At 46.1% G+C, this 17,671-nt stretch overlaps 1 protein-coding gene across 1 annotated transcript; it reads left to right on the top strand.

Moving 5' to 3' along the window:
* Positions 1-436: 436 nt before the first annotated feature.
* On the top strand, positions 437-4,188 carry LOC117125767. Its single transcript, XM_033283167.1, has 7 exons — positions 437-784; positions 893-1,672; positions 1,793-2,075; positions 2,323-2,573; positions 2,826-3,035; positions 3,688-3,695; positions 3,774-4,188. The coding sequence occupies exons 1-7, from the start codon at positions 437-439 to the stop codon at positions 4,186-4,188; spliced, it is 2,295 nt and encodes a 764-aa protein (XP_033139058.1).
* The last annotated feature ends 13,483 nt before the right edge of the window (positions 4,189-17,671 follow it).

Below are 17,671 nucleotides of genomic sequence, written 5' to 3'. Positions count from 1 at the left end.
CAGATCAGCATACCGTCCAAGAAGAGGTCCTAGAACCCGAGATCCAGGTGATGTCAATCCTTTTGCTAGAAATGAACGTACTAATGATAGCCTAAGTGGATTGAAACTAAAAATCCCACCTTTTGAGGGTAAAAATGATCCTGATGTTTTTCTTGAATGGGAAAGAAAAATTGAATATGTCTTTGATTGTCAAAACTTTTCTGAACTTAAGAAAGTTAGACTAGCTGTTACTGAATTCTCTGGCTATGCTATTGATTGGTATGATCAAGTTGTGACCCTTAGGAGGAGAACAGGTGAGACACCGATTGAGACATGGGATGAGTTTTCCATGCTGATGAGGAGACGATTTGTTCCTGCTCATTATCACTGAGACCTCCACCAGAAACTCAGACGCTTGCTTCAAGGCACTAAGTCCGTGGAAGACTACCACCAGGAGATGGAAACTTTGATGATCAAGGCTGATGTAGACGAGCCCAGGGACGCCACTATGGCTAGGTTCCTCTCTGGCCTTAACCGAGACATCCAAGACCGTATGGAGCTTCAAGAGTATGGTAGTGTGGAACAGATGCTACACAAGGCCATCTTGATCGAGCAACAAGTTAAAAGGAAGAGTTTCTCAAAGCCGGCCATTACCTCTAAACCGGCCTACTCTCCTAGACCGGCTTTTGCTCCTAAGCCAAGCTACCAAGACAAAGGTAAGTCTTCTTCCACAACACATAATGCTTTTAAAACTGATGTCCCTGCTCGTGATGACAAAGGAAAGGCAGTTGATACTTCTGGCCGAGCAAGAGACATTAGGTGTTTCAAATGTCAAGATCTAGGACATTTTGCCAAAAACTGTCCCAAAAAACGAGTGATGATTCTTACGGAGAATGGAGAAGTTGAATCTTAGGATAAGCAGGAGAACAAAGAAGATCTTCGTCCTATCTTTGATGAAGAGGACGAGTCCTTTGGATATCCGCATCAAGGGCCTCTACTCGTTGCTAGGAAAGGCATGGTCGAGTCTATTTTCGATGAGACGGACGACCGCTTGGTCGATGGTTCCGACCCAGCCTTTGATGATGAGTCCAACCCGATCTATGATGAGGAGCCTTGCTTCGACTATCCAGCTCATGGTCCTCTACTTGTCACAAGAAGAACTCTGAGTGTCCAACCCAAAAACAATGAAAAGGAACAAAGGGAGAATCTCTTTCATTCTCGATGTTTAGTTTCTGAAAAGGTTTGCTCTTTGATTATTGATGGTGGGAGTTGTACTAATGTTGCTAGTGACACTCTTGTCAGGAAACTAGGACTTGCTACTCGGCCTCTCTCTCGTCCTTTCAGGTTGGAATGGCTAAACGAGGCTGGAGAACAGTATGTGAAAGAGCAAGTCACTGTCCCTATTACCATTGGCCGATATGAGGACGAGGTCATTTGCAACGTTCTTCCTATGGACGCGTGCCACATTCTCTTGGACCAGCCATGGCAATTTGATAAGAGAGCCGTGCATGATGGCTTCACAAACCGACACTCCTTTGATCATAAAGGGAAGAAGATCACACTTGTTCCTTTGACACCTTTGGAGGTTCATCAAGATCAGATCCAGCTCAAGAGGAACCGTGACAAGGAAACCAAGCCAGATGAACCTGAATCATCCCAACGGAACTCCAATTTCTATATCAAACAAAGTCAGGTCAAGAGATCTCTTTACTCTCAAAAGCCATTTCTTTTACTTGTGTACAAAGAATCTCTTATGGCTTCTTCTTCTGACCTTGCACCGGAGATTCCGAGTGAACTTTTAGATGTTTTGCAGAAGTATTCTGATGTTTTTCCAGATGAGAATCCTATGGGATTACCTCCAGTACGAGGCATTGAGCATCAGATCGACCTTGTTCCAGGCGCGTCTTTACCAAACCGGCCAGCTTACCGTACCAATCCGGTAGAGACCAAGGAACTTCAGAAACAGATTGGTGACCTTCTTGAGAAAGGCTACATCGGGAAAGCCTCAGTCCTTGTGCCGTTCCTGTCTTCTCGTGCCCAAAAAGGATGGTTCTTGGTGCATGTGTGTGGACTGTCGTATCATCAACAACATCACGGTAAAGTATAGGCATCCCATCCCTAGACTAGACGACATGCTTGATGAGTTGCATGGATCATGTGTCTTTTCTAAAATTGATTTGAAAAGTGGCTATCACCAGATTAGGATGAAGGAAGGTGATGAGTGGAAAACCGCATTTAAAACCAAGTTAGGATTGTATGAATGGCTTGTTATGCCATTTGGTCTTACTAATGCACCTAGCACTTTCATGCGTTTGATGAATCATGTCTTGAGGTCATTCATAGGTCATTTTCTTGTTGTCTACTTTGATGACATTCTTGTCTATAGCAAAAACCTTGAAGATCATAAGATGCATCTCAAATCTGTTCTTGAAGTTCTTAGGAAAGAAAAACTCTTTGCCAATCTTGGTAAATGCTCTTTTGGAACAGATCACGTGGTGTTCTTAGGTTTTGTTGTAGGTGCTGATGGACTTAGAGTGGACGAGGAGAAAATCAAAGCCATCCGAGACTGGCCAAGTCCTTCGACCGTGGGCGAGGTAAGAAGCTTTCATGGTCTGGCCGGTTTCTATAGACGGTTTGTTCCGGACTTCAGTTCCATTGCTGCTCCTCTGACTGAAGTGATCAAGAAGAACGTCGGTTTCAAATGAGAACAAGCCCAAGAAAAAGCTTTTCAGATGTTAAAAGTGAAGTTGACTCATGCTCCTTTACTTGTACTTCCTGATTTTTCTAAAACTTTTGAGATTGAATGTAATGCTTCCGGAGTTGGGATTGGTGCTGTCTTGATGCAGGATAAGAAACCCATTGCTTACTTCAGTGAGAAGCTTGGAGGTGCCACACTCAACTACCCCACCTATGACCAGGAGCTATATGCTTTGGTGAGAGCTCTCCAAACGTGGCAACACTATCTTTGGCCTAAGGAGTTTGTTATCCACACGGACCACCAGTCCTTGAGACATCTTAAGGGTCAACAGAAACTGAACAAGAGACACGCACGTTGGGTTAGTTCATTGAGACATTTCCTTATGTTATCAAGTACAAGCAAGGTAAGGAAAATGTTGTGGCTGATGCTTTGTCCCGAAGGAATACTCTTCTTTAAGCCCTTGAAACTAAACTACTTGGTTTTGAATTTATCAAAGACTTGTATGTGACTGATCCGGATTTCAAAGAAATATTTCAGAAATGTTCCAAAGTGGCTTATGGAAAATACTATCAAAGTTCTGGATTTTTGTTCTTTGATAACCGCTTGTGTGTGCCCCAATGTTCTTTGAGGGAGTTGTTTCTCAGGGAATCTCATGGAGGAGGTCTTATGGGACACTTTGGAGTCAAGAAGACATACAAGACGGTTTATGATCACTTCTACTGGCCAAGCTTGATGAAGGACGTTGAGAGGATTTGTGGCCGATGTGTGATCTGTAAGAAATCCAAAACCAAGACATCTAATCACGGTTTGTATTCGGCTCTACCCATTCCTTCTCATCCTTGGGTAGATATTTCTATGGATTTTGTTCTTGGTTTTCCTAGGACTAAAACTGGCCGAGACTCTATCTTTGTGGTTGTGGATAGGTTTTCAAAAATGGCTCATTTCATTCCATGTCATAAAACTGATGATGCTGTGCAAGTTGCTGAATTGTTCTTTAGGGAAATTGTTAGATTGCATGGTATGCCTAAGACCATTGTCTCTGATCGTGATGCTAAGTTCCTTAGCTATTTTTGGAAAACTTTGTGGTCTAAATTAGGAACCAGATTGATGTTCTCTACGACTGTCACCCACAAACTGATGGCCAAACTGAAGTAGTGAATAGAACTTTGTCTGCATTGCTTAAATCATTGGTTAAGAAAAACCTTAAGCATTGGGAAGAATGTTTGCCTCATGTTGAGTTTGCTTATAACCATGCTATGCATTCTGCTACAAAGTTCTCTCCTTTTGAAATCGTTTATGGCTTTAATCCCTTATCTCCACTTGATCTTTTGCCTTTACCTTTGAGTGAAAGAGTTAGCACAGATGGCAAAAGGAAAGCAGACACTATCAAGAAGTTACATGAGCAGGTTCATGCAAACATTGCAGCCAAAACCGAAAGGTACAAAAGATATGCCAACAGGAAGAGAAAGGAGGTGATCTTTGAGGAGGGTGATCTTGTTTGGTTCACTTGAGGAAGGAATGGTTTCCAGAAGAAAGAAAGTCTAAACTTATGCCTCGAGTCGATGGTCCATTTCAGATCCTTAGAAAGATCAATGACAATGCCTATCAGCTTGATTTGCAAGGTAAGTATGATATTTCTTCAAGCTTTAATGTGTCTGATCTTTCTCCTTTTCTTGTAGATGATCCAGATTTGTGGACAAATCCTTTTAAAGAAGGAGGGAATGATGTGCCCCAGTCTATGGACCAGACCCATCACAACGTTCCAGACGTCCCAGCTGAGGTTCATCCTACCGATCAGATCAGACAGATCCCCAGGGCCGTCTATCGGCTCGACCCGCGAACGTCCGGATTGGAGCTTCGTCCAGATCCTCGACCAGATGGTCGAACAGACCAAACTGAAGCCCGTCTCTCCCGGCCAACTCGACAAGCCAAGACTGATAGCCAAGCCAGACTTGACTTGGATCATGCCAGACTTGAGAAGGATCATGCCAGACTTGAGAATGATCATGCCAGACTTGAGAAAGATCATGCCAGAATTAAAAAAGATCATGCCAGACTTGACTTGGATCATGAGGTTTCACACAATGATCGAGACTTCTCTCTTTTAGCTCGATTGGCTCGTACCGCATGTACCGACGACCGTGCTGATGATCTCTCTACCTTGTTCGATCCAATCATGGACTTTTCCTTTGGACATTTCTCTAAGGCAAGGATCCTTAAGCTATCAGAAGACTTGGGATTTGTTGGAACGCAACTTGTCCGATCAGAACGCCCCGCGGCCTTAGCAGAACGTCTTGCGGCCCTTGCTGATCGTCCCGCCAATGTGACTGTCCTTACCACCTTGGACTTAGCCGGTTCGATTGCATCTGGATGGAAGCCGATCAGTCACATTAATTAAATCTTGTCTTTATTTTCGTTTAATGACTAGATCTAGATCTAGATCTACTTTTCATTTAATTCCTAGATCTACAAAAATCTATAAGTATGAAACTCTTTTCATTTGAATAATCAGAAAATCGTTTTTGTCTAAAGTTTGAGTTAAACTCTTTGTTCTTCGTTTAGAACTTGTTATTAGTTTCTTGGTGAGTCATATCCAAGTAAACACTTCCTCAAATCGTTGGTCTTGTGAGTCATATCAAGCTACGGCGAGAGATTCTTCATTTGGTGGACTTGTGAGTCATATCAAGCACCATCTGAAGTTGGGAATATCGAAGGCCATTCTGCAACCTTCATGCGACCCTTCAATCCATCCAGTTCTCCATCTGGAGTTCATATCCAAATCTGATCCATTCGAGTGAGCCGATCTTAGGGTCCTTCACTCTTGGCTCAATCCCAAGAGCCAACCAGCCATCGGTACACCCGGGTCGCCCACATGGCCCGGCCACTGTCCAGACCCGGCCCAACTGCCCATGACTTGAACACTCAGTCCAGCTGAGTTGAGCTGATCCCCAGCTGACCCAGCTGAGTGAGCTAGACCATCCAGCTCAGAGAGCTGACCTACACTTCAGTGAGCTACATTGAGCTGCACTACACTTCACCTAGCTGGTCGAGCTTGCTTACTGCATCGCCCAGCTATTATACACTGTGTCTAGCTTGCTTCCTTTATCTTCTTCAATTCTTCTAAGTCCCTTGGTGTATTTCCAGACCTATACTTAGAGTTCCCATGATCCATTCTGATCACCCACTTCAATCGAGTTTCACCTGGATCTCGTCCAGCTACCAGCTCGCTTGTCCAGCTCCTTTGAGCTTGCGTCTGCCTTATTTTGGATAAGTTCCAGCTACCTGATTCCCTTAACCACGTTTTGGACCATGACACGCTTGTCTTTAGGTCATGTGACCTGACTGGTGCGTCTCCTCGCACTAAAGTCTGTCCGGACGATCCTATCCAGGATCGGGGACATGACAAGTCTCCCCCACTTAGGATGGATTCGTCCTCGAATCCTGTGGTGTTGCCGTCTTGTCTGAAGACAAAAGATTCCAACCGAATTCTTTGCATCCAGAACATAGAGCATGCTCGATTGGTTCTTCCTAACCAATTCGTTGCATCTCCCTCCTTGTCCCTCTTCACTGATCACGTCTTGATCACCATCTACACAAGTCTCCCCCACTTGATAGAGATTTTACCCAAAATCTTATCAAGTGATCCATCAAGCACCCATACAAAGACATGACTTGTGTCACTGACCCAACTCTCCAGGTTGCATTCCTAGTAGACACCAAGTCCATGTAGAACACTTTAGTTCCATGACTAGATCAAATTCAGTCGCTAGGAACATACTGCGTACTCAAGTCTTAGAAGATTCAACCAATCTCAAAGCCACTCGATGCACCAGCCAAGTCCTAGCGAACATGTTCCAATCTTTAGGTTGCGCACTCTACCATGAGTCCTAACAGATTGTTTTGTTCCCTTAAGTCCTTCCCGGACAATAAGGTTTATGATTCCAGCCCCCAATTACTGGATCATTCCTTAACCAGCCACAGCCTCTCCCAGCTTGGCCATATTGCCATCTTAGCCCTTACAAGACTAAACCGCCTCAACTTGACTTCTGTCCTAACTGGACTATGTCATATTTTGATCCTGGTCCATTTAAGACGTGATCATATTCCAGTCCTGGTCCACTCAGGGACTAGACCGTTACACCCCGACCATAGGTCCATCTCCGAGTAGGTCGTGTCCTGATCCTCATCCTTTGACGGACCTGATCATATTGCGGTTCTGGTCCAATCCAGGACTCAACCGTCTCACCCCAACCATAGGTCAATCTCCGACTTGGTTGTGCTGCGATCCTCATCCCTCACTGGACTTGATCGACTTCAGCTCAGCCATCTTAGCTGGTGCCATTCTATATGGACTTTTAGATAATGGGGCCGTTCCAGGTTTCAATTCAATGATGAATGGGTAAGCCCTATCATGGGAAAATGCCCTGTAGTCCCCCAAACACTTCCTGAAATTCCCGAACCAACGGTATACCCTCTGGGTCACAGGCCCCTACAACCTCATCAGTGTAAATGGTAACCAAAAAGGCCTCACAACCATTTCCAAGTATCCGTTCTACTTGGACTGCTGAAACCACCAAACTACAAGAGGTTGGCTTGATTCCTTGGTACTTAATCAGGGGTCCAAACTCGTTCTCAAGTTGCACCCTTCCCCGGTGACAATCTAGAGTTGCCCGATACTTTCCCAACCAGTCCATGCCCAAGATCACTTCATGATGCTTGAGGGGGACAACAATCAGATCTATAGGCATCAGCCTATCCAAGATCACCACAGGGATGTCCTTTACCAGACCGAGTGAGTTCATAACTTGTCCTACTCACTCGTTCAGGACCGTCCCATGTTCCATACTGGAACAAACCTTTTCCAATCATACTTGGACTCACAAAACTATGTGTAGCTCCAGTATCAAATAATGTGTTTCCACACCACTGATCATTAAGTACTTAGATGAGTAGGATCTCGGTTTGATCACACATTTGGAAAATGTCCCATACCATTCTCCAAAGCATCACACATCTGTGAACGTCCCATACCATTCACAAAAGTGTTTATAGTATACCTCAATCCTCATCATACTAAGATACTTAACATCGTGTTTCTAATTCCTCGTGGAATTGATCCATTCCATTCACTCAATCTTAAGGAATCCTACAGTGGGAACCGAAATTCGCACTGTCGATTTCCGTTTAAATAAGGAAACTAGGAAAACCCTAATTTCCCAGAGGACCCGGATATCTGCTAATTACCACATGTCAAGCAATCAGAACACTAGAATAACAACGATAAAGAATAAGAAATCGAAAAAGAGAGCAAAGAAGATCTTATTCCGGATTTGCGTATGAGCGTTTACAACAAGGTACAAGCCTGGGCTCGAGAGCTGTCGGCGAGATTCCTAGTTCTAGTAACCTTGAGACGGCTAAACCTAATTGAGTCGCAGCTCGAAATAACAAAAACAGAAAATTCCCTAAATTGCTCTAAGTGCTAAGTTTGCTCTGAAAAGTTCTCCTCCATGCTCCTCGCCTAGGACTCCTTATATACTGGCTCCAAGGTCGGTTTACGCTTTTACTCTTCTGCCCTTAAGCCGTCATAGCATAAAAATGGAGATATTCCATTTTTCCCGATCTTCACAATTATCTTCAAAACTTCCGTATTTATCCGCGGAAACTTGACATTTATCCTTCCTTGTGGGCCAAGCGTAAACCGTGCTGCGGTTTACGGGCTTTGGGTTAGGAAATCATAGGATGGGCCTCGAGTCGTGTTTTAGGTCCCTTTGGGCCGTCTTCCGACTCGACACGTTTACTATGAATTTTCCGCGGTTTCCCATCCGCGAAGTTTGATCGATGAGTTGGAATAGCGGAAAACATGGACTGAGCTTCCCACGGTCTTCGGGAGATAGCGTTCGAAGATTTGACGAGAATGCATGGATTGATGTCTGTCGATGTTCGGAAGAGTTCAATCGCTACACAGCGACCGAACTTTGGCTCGAGCCCGGTCGCTACGTAGCGACCGAGCGGAATGAGCGCTCGGTCGCTACGTAGCGAACGAGCTTTGGCTTGAGCTCGGTCGCTACGTAGCGACCGGGAGCGGGACCAATCGCTCGGTCGCTACGTAGCGACCGAGTGGGACGTAGCGACCGAGCTTGGCCGAGCTCGGTCGCTATGTAGCGACCGAGATTTGGCTCGAGCTCGGTCGCTACGTAGCGACCGAGCGGGACGTAGCGACCGAGCTTGGCCGAGCTTGGTCGCTACGTAGCAAACGAGCGGGACGATCGCTCGGTCGCTACGTAGGGACCGAGCTTTGGCTCGAGCTCAGTCGCTACGTAACGACCGAGAGGGACGGACGTTCGGTCGCTGCATAACGACCTGTTTCGAGCTTTCGTCGGACATCTCGATTCTTTCTTCCGTAAAGCTTTTTCGTAAGGAAGAATCTATTTCGAAAAGTACTCTTCGGAGGAATTCTTATTTTCTTCCTCGGACGTTTTTAATGTTAAATTTGTCGTAACCGTTTTTGACCCCAACAGTTAGCCCCCAGCCCGTTAGAGTTGTGACTCTAGCGGGCGGATAGATGACTTTGACAAGTTTAAGTGTATCGGACGAAATTCACATTTTAAACTCTGCGGAAAAAAGTTGTCGAGACGATATTCCGAACCCATACTTCTATAAGTAGTGAGCTCTTGTCATTCATTTTCTTCACACCTTCCCTTCTTCATTCCTTCAAAAACCTCTCTAGTTTCATAACTTCCCTTTCAACATGTCTTCCTCCCAAGGTGATAAGAAGAATTCCGACGTTGAGATGGGCGAGGCCACTTCTCCGGCCCCGGTTCTAACTTCTCCGACGGAAGCGCCGGCTTGTGTTGCCGGTCATCTTTCTTTCTGAGAGAAACTAGTTCGTCGCCAAGCCGAGAAAGAGCTAGCTCAAGCTGGCTCCGAGTTTCCGTCTTCTTCCGCGCAGGTCATTGCCCCGTGTCATGGGACCGAAGTCATGGCTTCTCTCTCGCAAGCCCTTCCTGCGGGATCTTCCACGACTCTGATCCTCGTCGAGGACAAGGAGAAGGCTGCTGACTCTATGCCTCCTCCTCCAGTCAGAAAAGAAATCGTTCTGGCATTGCGTGCTCCTAGCACTGTCCTGGATACTCAGCCTAAGAGTCGGAAGAGGAAACTCGCCAAGAGTGGCGACGGGGAGACTTCGCAGCGAGGTGGATCGAGCCTAGCCTCGGGACTTCGCGGAAAGGTTTGTCTCTTGTTTGAATTCTCAATCGTCTTTTGTGCATTCTTTTCTTGGACTTAGTCTTAAGAATTCTCACCGTTTGCAGTTCATATCGTTGATCGATGGGATGATCAGCGAATGTGGTTCTGAGACCAGTCGCCTTTCCGGGGAGTTGGTGGAGCTTCAGGGGAGATGGTCCGAAACCAAGGCCATGTTGACGGCTGTCGAGGACTCTCACTCTGTGAAAGTGTCGAAGCTCGAGGTTGCGATAGGAGAGCTTGAGAGGGACCTTGGGAAGACGCCGAGTTCCTTGCTTAAGGAAAAGAAGGCCAGGAAGGCCAAATCCTCGGAGGTGCGTCGACTCTAGCGTCAGATCGAGAGTGACGCGGGACTAGCGCGCTGCAGGATCCAAGAGGCTACGGATGCCCTTCGTGCGGAGTTTCAAGCTCGCTTGGCGAAGATTTCTGCTTCCCTGGGTTCCCTCGAGTGTATCCGGAGCAGGGATCTCGCTTTGGCGACGATTGAGGGCAGGATGGCCGTGATTCGGTCGTTCCAAAGTGAGACTCCCCCGAGCTTGGAGGCCAAAGAGGCCCGACTGTCCGGCTGCAAGGGAGATATGGCGGCCGAGGATGGAGATTTTGGTCTCATCCTGGCCGACCTGAAATCCGCGTGCTTCCTTCCGACGTGTTCAGAAGACCCAGAGGGGAAAGACCCGATGGTCGGAGAGAACGGAAGCGGCGCGGCTCCAGGCTCGGACGAGGCAGCGGGTGAAGAGGGGGCGTAAGTTCTGAGGGTGACTTGGGTTAGATCTCTTGCGAGAGATTTTTTTTATGTTTTTATGTTTCGGCCTTGAATGGCCTTGTTTGTATTTTGGGACTGGCCGTGTGTGGCTTTGAATCCCTGCCGCTCCGCGGCTTTCTTTTTATAGTACGATTATCGGATAACGCTTTTTATGAGTTTGTGAATAGTGGGGAGGAAGGTGATGAGTTGTCGTCTCATATCCTTCTTCGATTGTGAAATGTTTCATTCGAGATCTGTTTCGAAAGTTCTTCCGCGAGATGTGAACTCTGCGGGGGTGCTGAAGGTGTCGAACATAAACATAGAGGCATGGTTTAAGAATCTCTTATCTTTCGATATCATGTCTTTGAGATGTTAGAGACCAGTGCGCTGGGTTTAGGGCAAGACCTAGGTTTACTTTCGGTTAAGGTTTGTGCGGTGACTAGCCGGCTATCGTTTTTCCTGTTGCGATTTCTTCCTGACACGTACCGATTTAAAGTCCGCGATAGGTTCTCGACTTATATGACTTGTATGGTACGAATCGAGCATCTTCTCAGAGTCAACTGGAAGTGCTAAACCAAAATTTCGGATTTTTGTTGTAGCGCGCTTTTGACCTTGTGCTGGACGTTTTTGAAGATCAAAAGAGTGATCGAATTGCGTTTGTTTAAGACGGCTAGCGTGTTCGTCCGGGCCAATCGACGAACGGGGTATAAGATGTTTGGTAGTCGCGTTCGGACAATTTGTTAGTATTATCCTCGAATTTTTACTTTTGCGACATCTCGCAGTTGTTTTGGGGATTATACGTGTGTCTTTGTGTGTTTGAAAGATGATAATCTTTACGATTTTTGGGCCGGATGGGGCGCCAGACAAGAGTCTTAACGTTTTTAGGCGTGTCCTGAAAGTTTCTTTTGTGTTTTACTGAAGCGTAAACGTTTTCGATAAAAAGGACAACGTATATTGTAGTAAAAGTTTTTGAAGTTTCTAAAAACTCGATTACAATAATGAAGATTTTTCTAAGTGGGAGTATACGAGTATACGAACCCACTCCCCCCCCCCCTTTTTAGAGAGGGGGATAGCTGAATTCGTCTTTCGACGAACTGCCTACGTACCCCTTTCGAGGATCAAGCCATCTCGTAGTTCTGTTTCATGCCGCGAGTGTTCTTACTCGGCGGTAGATGTCGCGATGTCCGCCTTGACCGTGTCGATCGTGGCTGGGTCAACGCTATTTTCCGGATGTTCCGGTTGAGTTGTAGTGTGGGCTACGGACTTGTGTCGAGCTTCGACGTCCGATGTGTTTGCGTCGGTAGACGATTTTAATTCGTCTTTTCCCGGGGCGCTTTTGGTCGAAGATCGATCTATCTTCGTGCGCTTGCCGTTTACAGCTGCAGAAGTCGTGATTTGCCTTAACTTGTGTTCTGCGAGGAAGCATAGCCGCGACTGTTTTTGGCATCCTCAGATGGCCGCAACTCCGCTTGGCGTTGGGAATTTGAGACCAAGGTGGTAAGTTGACGGAACTGCCTTCATGGCGTTGAGCCATGGGGTTCCCATGATCACGTTGTAGATAGCGGGATGATCGACTACCACGAACTCGACGGTTTTCGTGATCTCCTTGGCCATGACTGGCAATTGGATTGATCCAAGAGTCATCGATACTTCGCCTGAAAAACCCATGAGTAGTTTTGGCGTCGGAATCACTTCTCCGAGTTCGATGTTCATCCGCTTGAGAGTATCGCGGAAGATTACATTGACCGTGCTTCCCGTGTCGACGAGTACCCTTCCGACTTCTAAATCTCGTATGACGAGATCTATGACGAGCGTGTCGCAGTGAGGTTGGTCGGTTCCGCCGGCTTCTTCCTTTGTGAAAGTGATCAAATAATTTTGGCCATCTCGAGGAGGAGACCATGTAGGCCAATTTGCACTCGACTCTGCCTTCCGTTGGTAAGCCTTGATGGCCGATACAGTATCACCGCAGTATTGTGATCCTCTGATGATCATATTAACTCTGCGACAATTGTTATTGTTTCCCTTGTCGTCCGGTCTCCTACCGCGTTTATCCCCAGGTTGGTTTCGTTGAGGGGATTATTTGGCGGGCAGATTTCTATCCGTCTTTGGAGGGCGATCAGAATCGAGGATGAGATCCTTGATGCTAGTTACTTTCGAGAGCTCTCCAGTGAGTAGCTTCGTGGCCAGTCTTGCTCCCAAGACTTTGCAGTTAGTCGTGGAATGTCCTCAGGATTGGTGGAACTCGCAGAAGGTGTTTTCGTCATACCCTTGATTGCGAGTCCATGTGTTGCCCGTGGTCCGGCCTTGATCCAAATTGATTGCATAGTTATGCGCCCCTTGGAGATCTTCCCCCTCGTGATGGACGTACTTGTCATTACGAGAGTTCTTCTTTTTCCCTTTCGGATCTACGTCTTTCGAGGGTGGTCTTGCCGCCTTATGTTTTGCGATAAGAGTTTAGTTTCTTCCTCGACTATGATGTAGTCCGTTGCTTTGTGGAGGGCATCCTGGATCGTTCACGGTTTGTCGAGAGTTATCCACTTTCTGAATTTCGACTTGTACCAGAGCGTCTTTCTCAGCGCGTCGATGGCCACTTTGTCGCTTATCCCGCTGACCCTGGACATTATCAGCTTGAAACGACTGATTAACTCACGGAGGGGTTCGTCTTCCCTCTGGGAGAGACTCCAGAGATCGACATCGGAAGTTTCTCTGTCTATGAATACAGAGTACTGTTTGAGGAATTCCGATGCGAGCTGTCGAAAACTCCCGATGGTGTTGCGACGAAGGGTGTGAACCATTCGAGCGCTGCTCCTTCAAGATTTTCGACAAACAGGCGGCAATAGCCAGCATCCTTTTCGCCGTCCTTCAGTCTTGCCCTTCCCATCGCGATGTGGAAAGCCTGAAGGTGCGCTTTTGGATCAGTCGTACCATCGTACTTCGGTACTTTGATTTTTCCCGGATCGGACACCCTCATGTCCGAAATTCAACTGGTAAAGGGGGTCTTTCGAGCTCCTTCCAACAGTCGATCGATCTCGGGGGCAGCACTAGTAGCATGATGGATTTGAGACTTTACGGCTCTCACTTCTGCCGCAGTCTTGGTGATGTAATCACGAAGATCGCGGATATCCGATGTCTCGTCAGTGGACTTCCGAGCTTGTCGGCGGTTACTGCGAGTGAGCTTGGTTTGCTTTTCGGCCAGCTCCTCTTGTTCGTTCCAATAGGCGACTTCCTCTTCTTCCGTCATTGGTTTTTCGAATGGGGAGCCTTCCCGAGCGGATCGGCTTCTGGTCCTTCTTGGATGTCTATCGACATCCTCGTCGGTGTCGTTGGAGACATCGCTAGGATCCAGGTCAATGTGTTCGGCTTCGTTATCCTACGAGTCCTTTGCAGGGGGTGGAAGACTTTCAGGGTTCTCCTTTTTGATGGGAGATTTCTCGCTAGGGTTTTGACCAGAAGGTCGTTCCCGCGCGACTCCTGCTCTATCGAGTGGGGTGGCGAAGTCGAGCCTCTTCCCGCGGATTTTGGTGGTTCCGCAGGGACGGATTGCTTGGGTCCTTGCCGTTAAGGTTTCAACCTGTTTGGTCAAGGTATTCACGAGCTTATCCTGTTCTTTCGACCTTTTTTCATAGGTGGCGAACATCTTTTGAAACTCCTCGAGCGTCGCGGCGTTGGCTTGCGCGTTGGCCGCGGATACGTCCGCTACTGGAGTGAAAAGATCGGTGCCGCTGCCTCCGTTAAGAGGAGTTTGCACGTTATCCGTGTCGTTAGTTGACATGTCTGATTGAGAGTTGTGTGGCTTTTGCGGGTTAGATTGATCCGTACCCCCCCTCCTTCTAGCGCCAAACTGTGGGAACCGAAATTTGCACTGTCGATTTCCGTTTAAATAAGAAAACTAGGAAAAGCCTAATTTCCCAGAGGACCCGGATATCTGCTAATTACCACACGTCAAGCAATCAGAATACAAGAATAACAACGATAAAGAATAAGAAATAAAAAAAGAGAGCAAAGAAGATCTTATTCCGAATTTGCGTACGAGCGTTTACAACAAGGTATAAGCCTGGGCTCGAGAGCTGTCGGCGAGATTCCTAGTTCTAGTAACCTTAAAACGGCTAAACCTAATTGAGTCGCAGCTCGAAATAACAAAAACGGAAAATTGCCTAAATTGCTCTAGGTGCTAAGTTTGCTCTGAAAAGTTCTCCTCCATGCTCCTCGCCTAGGACTCCTTATATACTGGCTCCAAGGTCGGTTTACACTTTTACTCTTCTGCCCTTAAGCCGTCATAGCATAAAAATGGAGATACTCCATTTTTCCCGATCTTCACAATTATCTTCAAAACTTCCGTATTTATCCGCGGAAACATGACATTTATCCTTCCTTGTGGGCCAAGAGTAAACCGTGCTGCGGTTTACGGGCTTTGGGTTGGGAAATCGTAGGATGGGCCTCGAGTCGTGTTTTAGGTCCCTTTGGGCCGTCTTCCGACTCGACACGTTTACTACGAATTTTCCGCGGTTTCTCATCCGCGAAGTTTGATCGATGAGTTGGAATAGCGGAAAACATGGACTGAGATTGCCATGGTCTTCGGGAGATAGCGTTCGAAGATTTGACGAGAATGCATGGATTGATGTCTGTCGATGTTCGGAAGAGTTCAATCGCTACACAGCGACCGAACTTGGCTCAAGCCCGGTCGCTACGTAGCGATCTTACAAGCTTGCGTTGTGTTGATATTGGCGTTACTCTTAGTTTTGTTTGCCAGTTTTTGGCATTGTTGTTCATTTCAGAGGTGTGTCAGTTCGGACAGCTGACATATGACATTGGGAGCTATTTATATACGAGTTGTACCATTTATGCATGTAGGTCGGGTTATTTGGAGATTCGTCAGAGATTGAGCTGAGTTTATGCGATGTCATCCTTGAGATGGATTGGCTACCACGACATTGAGTAGTGTTGGATTGCCTGAGGGCAAGAGTTGATATTGCTGGAGCTGATGGGAGTTCTTATTGCATGCATGCCACATGCTGAGGAGTTATTGGATATAGGAGCAGATGGATTTTCGACGAACATTTTGATGGTTAAGGATGACCGACAGCATGAGCTACATGATCTTTCAGATATTACATTGTATGAGGATGTTTTTGAGCCTTTAAAAGGATCATTACCAGCCATAGGAAATGTTCTTACGATCGAGTTGGAGCAGGGATGACACCGGTTTCACGATTTTATATACCAATTAGGGCCAGCAGAGATGACCGAGTGGAAAGAGCATATAGAAGATTCACTAGACATGGATTTTACCAGACCGAGTACTTCACCGTGGGGAGCATCATTATTTTTGTAAAGAAGAAAGATGAGAGTTTCAGAATTTGTATCGACTACAGAGATCTGAACAAAGGGACCCTTAAGGATAAGTATCCCTTCCGCGTATTGATGAGTTGTTGGATCGTACCCCATTGTGGAGCGGATCAGCGCAGCGGCTTATAGATTACAGTTATCAACAGAGTTGTCAAATTTTCACGGCGTGTTCAATGTGTCAGTTTAAGAAATGTCGTGAAGGAGCCAGAGCTTATTTTGCAGCAGCCTATAAGTGATATGGGAAAAAAGGAATTATATGTACTTTGCCAGGCACTATATATTACAAATCGACAAGTGAAAGAGGTTCAGAAAATGATGATCATATTGATCAAAGTTCAATGGGAGAGAGATATGATCCATGAGGAAACATATGAGACTAAAACTCAGATGAAGATTAATTATTCAGAGTTGTTTTGGATGGTATTGGACAGTCGGCTCAGGATTTGAATTCGAGGACGAATCCTTATTAGTGGGGAAGAATTGTAACGACCCGGTTTTCCTTAACCAGTTTTGGTTTAATAAAAATAATTAAATCAAACCCAATTACCTATTTTACCTTACCTAAATGCGTTACATATATGTTTACGTATCCTCTTCTTCCCAACCTAGCCGTCATTGTATTTGGATCGTGTGAGAGGCTAAGGTTCCACCTTGCACCACCTCTCTATCTCTCATCTTTCTCTCATTCCCGTAACCTTAAAAAGGGCCTCGCTGTTATCGTCATCAACACTCACGCCAAGAACCGCCAACATGGTAATCGGTGCCACCATCCATCATGGATCACCACCACGACTCTTCCTCCACTAGAGATGAAAGATTGTCTTGTGAGAGGCCATCACAACTACCTCGTTGACGTTATGTACCGAGTACGAGATGTGTAGACGTGAAGAAGAGTCGGAGCCAACGCGTCATCATATTTCCATTTCCGTTCTACACCGTCATAAATGGCGAGTCACTGGACATGCACTCATGTCACCGGAGTTCAAGATCCATCATCGCAAGTCAAAGTCGTGAAGGTTATGGAGTCTCCTCTTTTTTTTCTTGTGTTACAAGCAACATTATTGTATGTAATCCTAAGTGTGTCTTGCATGGGCTTAATGCATTCTTTCAACCTAGATTTGGAGTTCACGTGCATCACGTAAAAAGAAGGCATAAGAAGTGCGAATGGATCATGTCTCAGTCAACACCATTAATATTATGAAGAAATCTTTGAAAGTGTTATTATCCGAGACATCTCTTCGTGAGCGTTTCCCGATTCATCTCCGAGCTTGGCTAAGGTGAGGGTCTTTTCCCGAGCTTCTCTTACACGGCTTAGGACTTCGAATAAGTATAATTTATTTCTAATATGTTCTGTCTGAGTGAAATCGAGTCTGTCATTGCTTGTTTTGTTTTTAGGTTCTTTGCTTAAACCGGAACTAGGATGTTAGTGGATTCAACAATGATTGTTTCATTTAAAATTGGTATATAAAAATAGTTGTTTTATAAAGAGTTATGTGATTGTTTGAGATGGATACAGAGACGGACTTATGTATGCCGGATTGTGTGGAGGTTACGGTCAGCTATAGTCGATCGGTTGATGGGTAACCCAGGAGGTCGATAAATCATCTACGGGTGTGTGTTACCGAGCACTTGTTCGGTGTGTGTATGAACCGAGCACCTTTTCG

This window comes from Brassica rapa, unplaced genomic scaffold (assembly GCF_000309985.2).
Source record: "Brassica rapa cultivar Chiifu-401-42 unplaced genomic scaffold, CAAS_Brap_v3.01 Scaffold0284, whole genome shotgun sequence".
Classification (NCBI taxonomy): domain Eukaryota; kingdom Viridiplantae; phylum Streptophyta; class Magnoliopsida; order Brassicales; family Brassicaceae; genus Brassica; species Brassica rapa.
The sequence above is the reverse complement of the archived record's forward strand: the minus strand, read 5'-3'. Positions and strand labels throughout refer to the sequence as shown.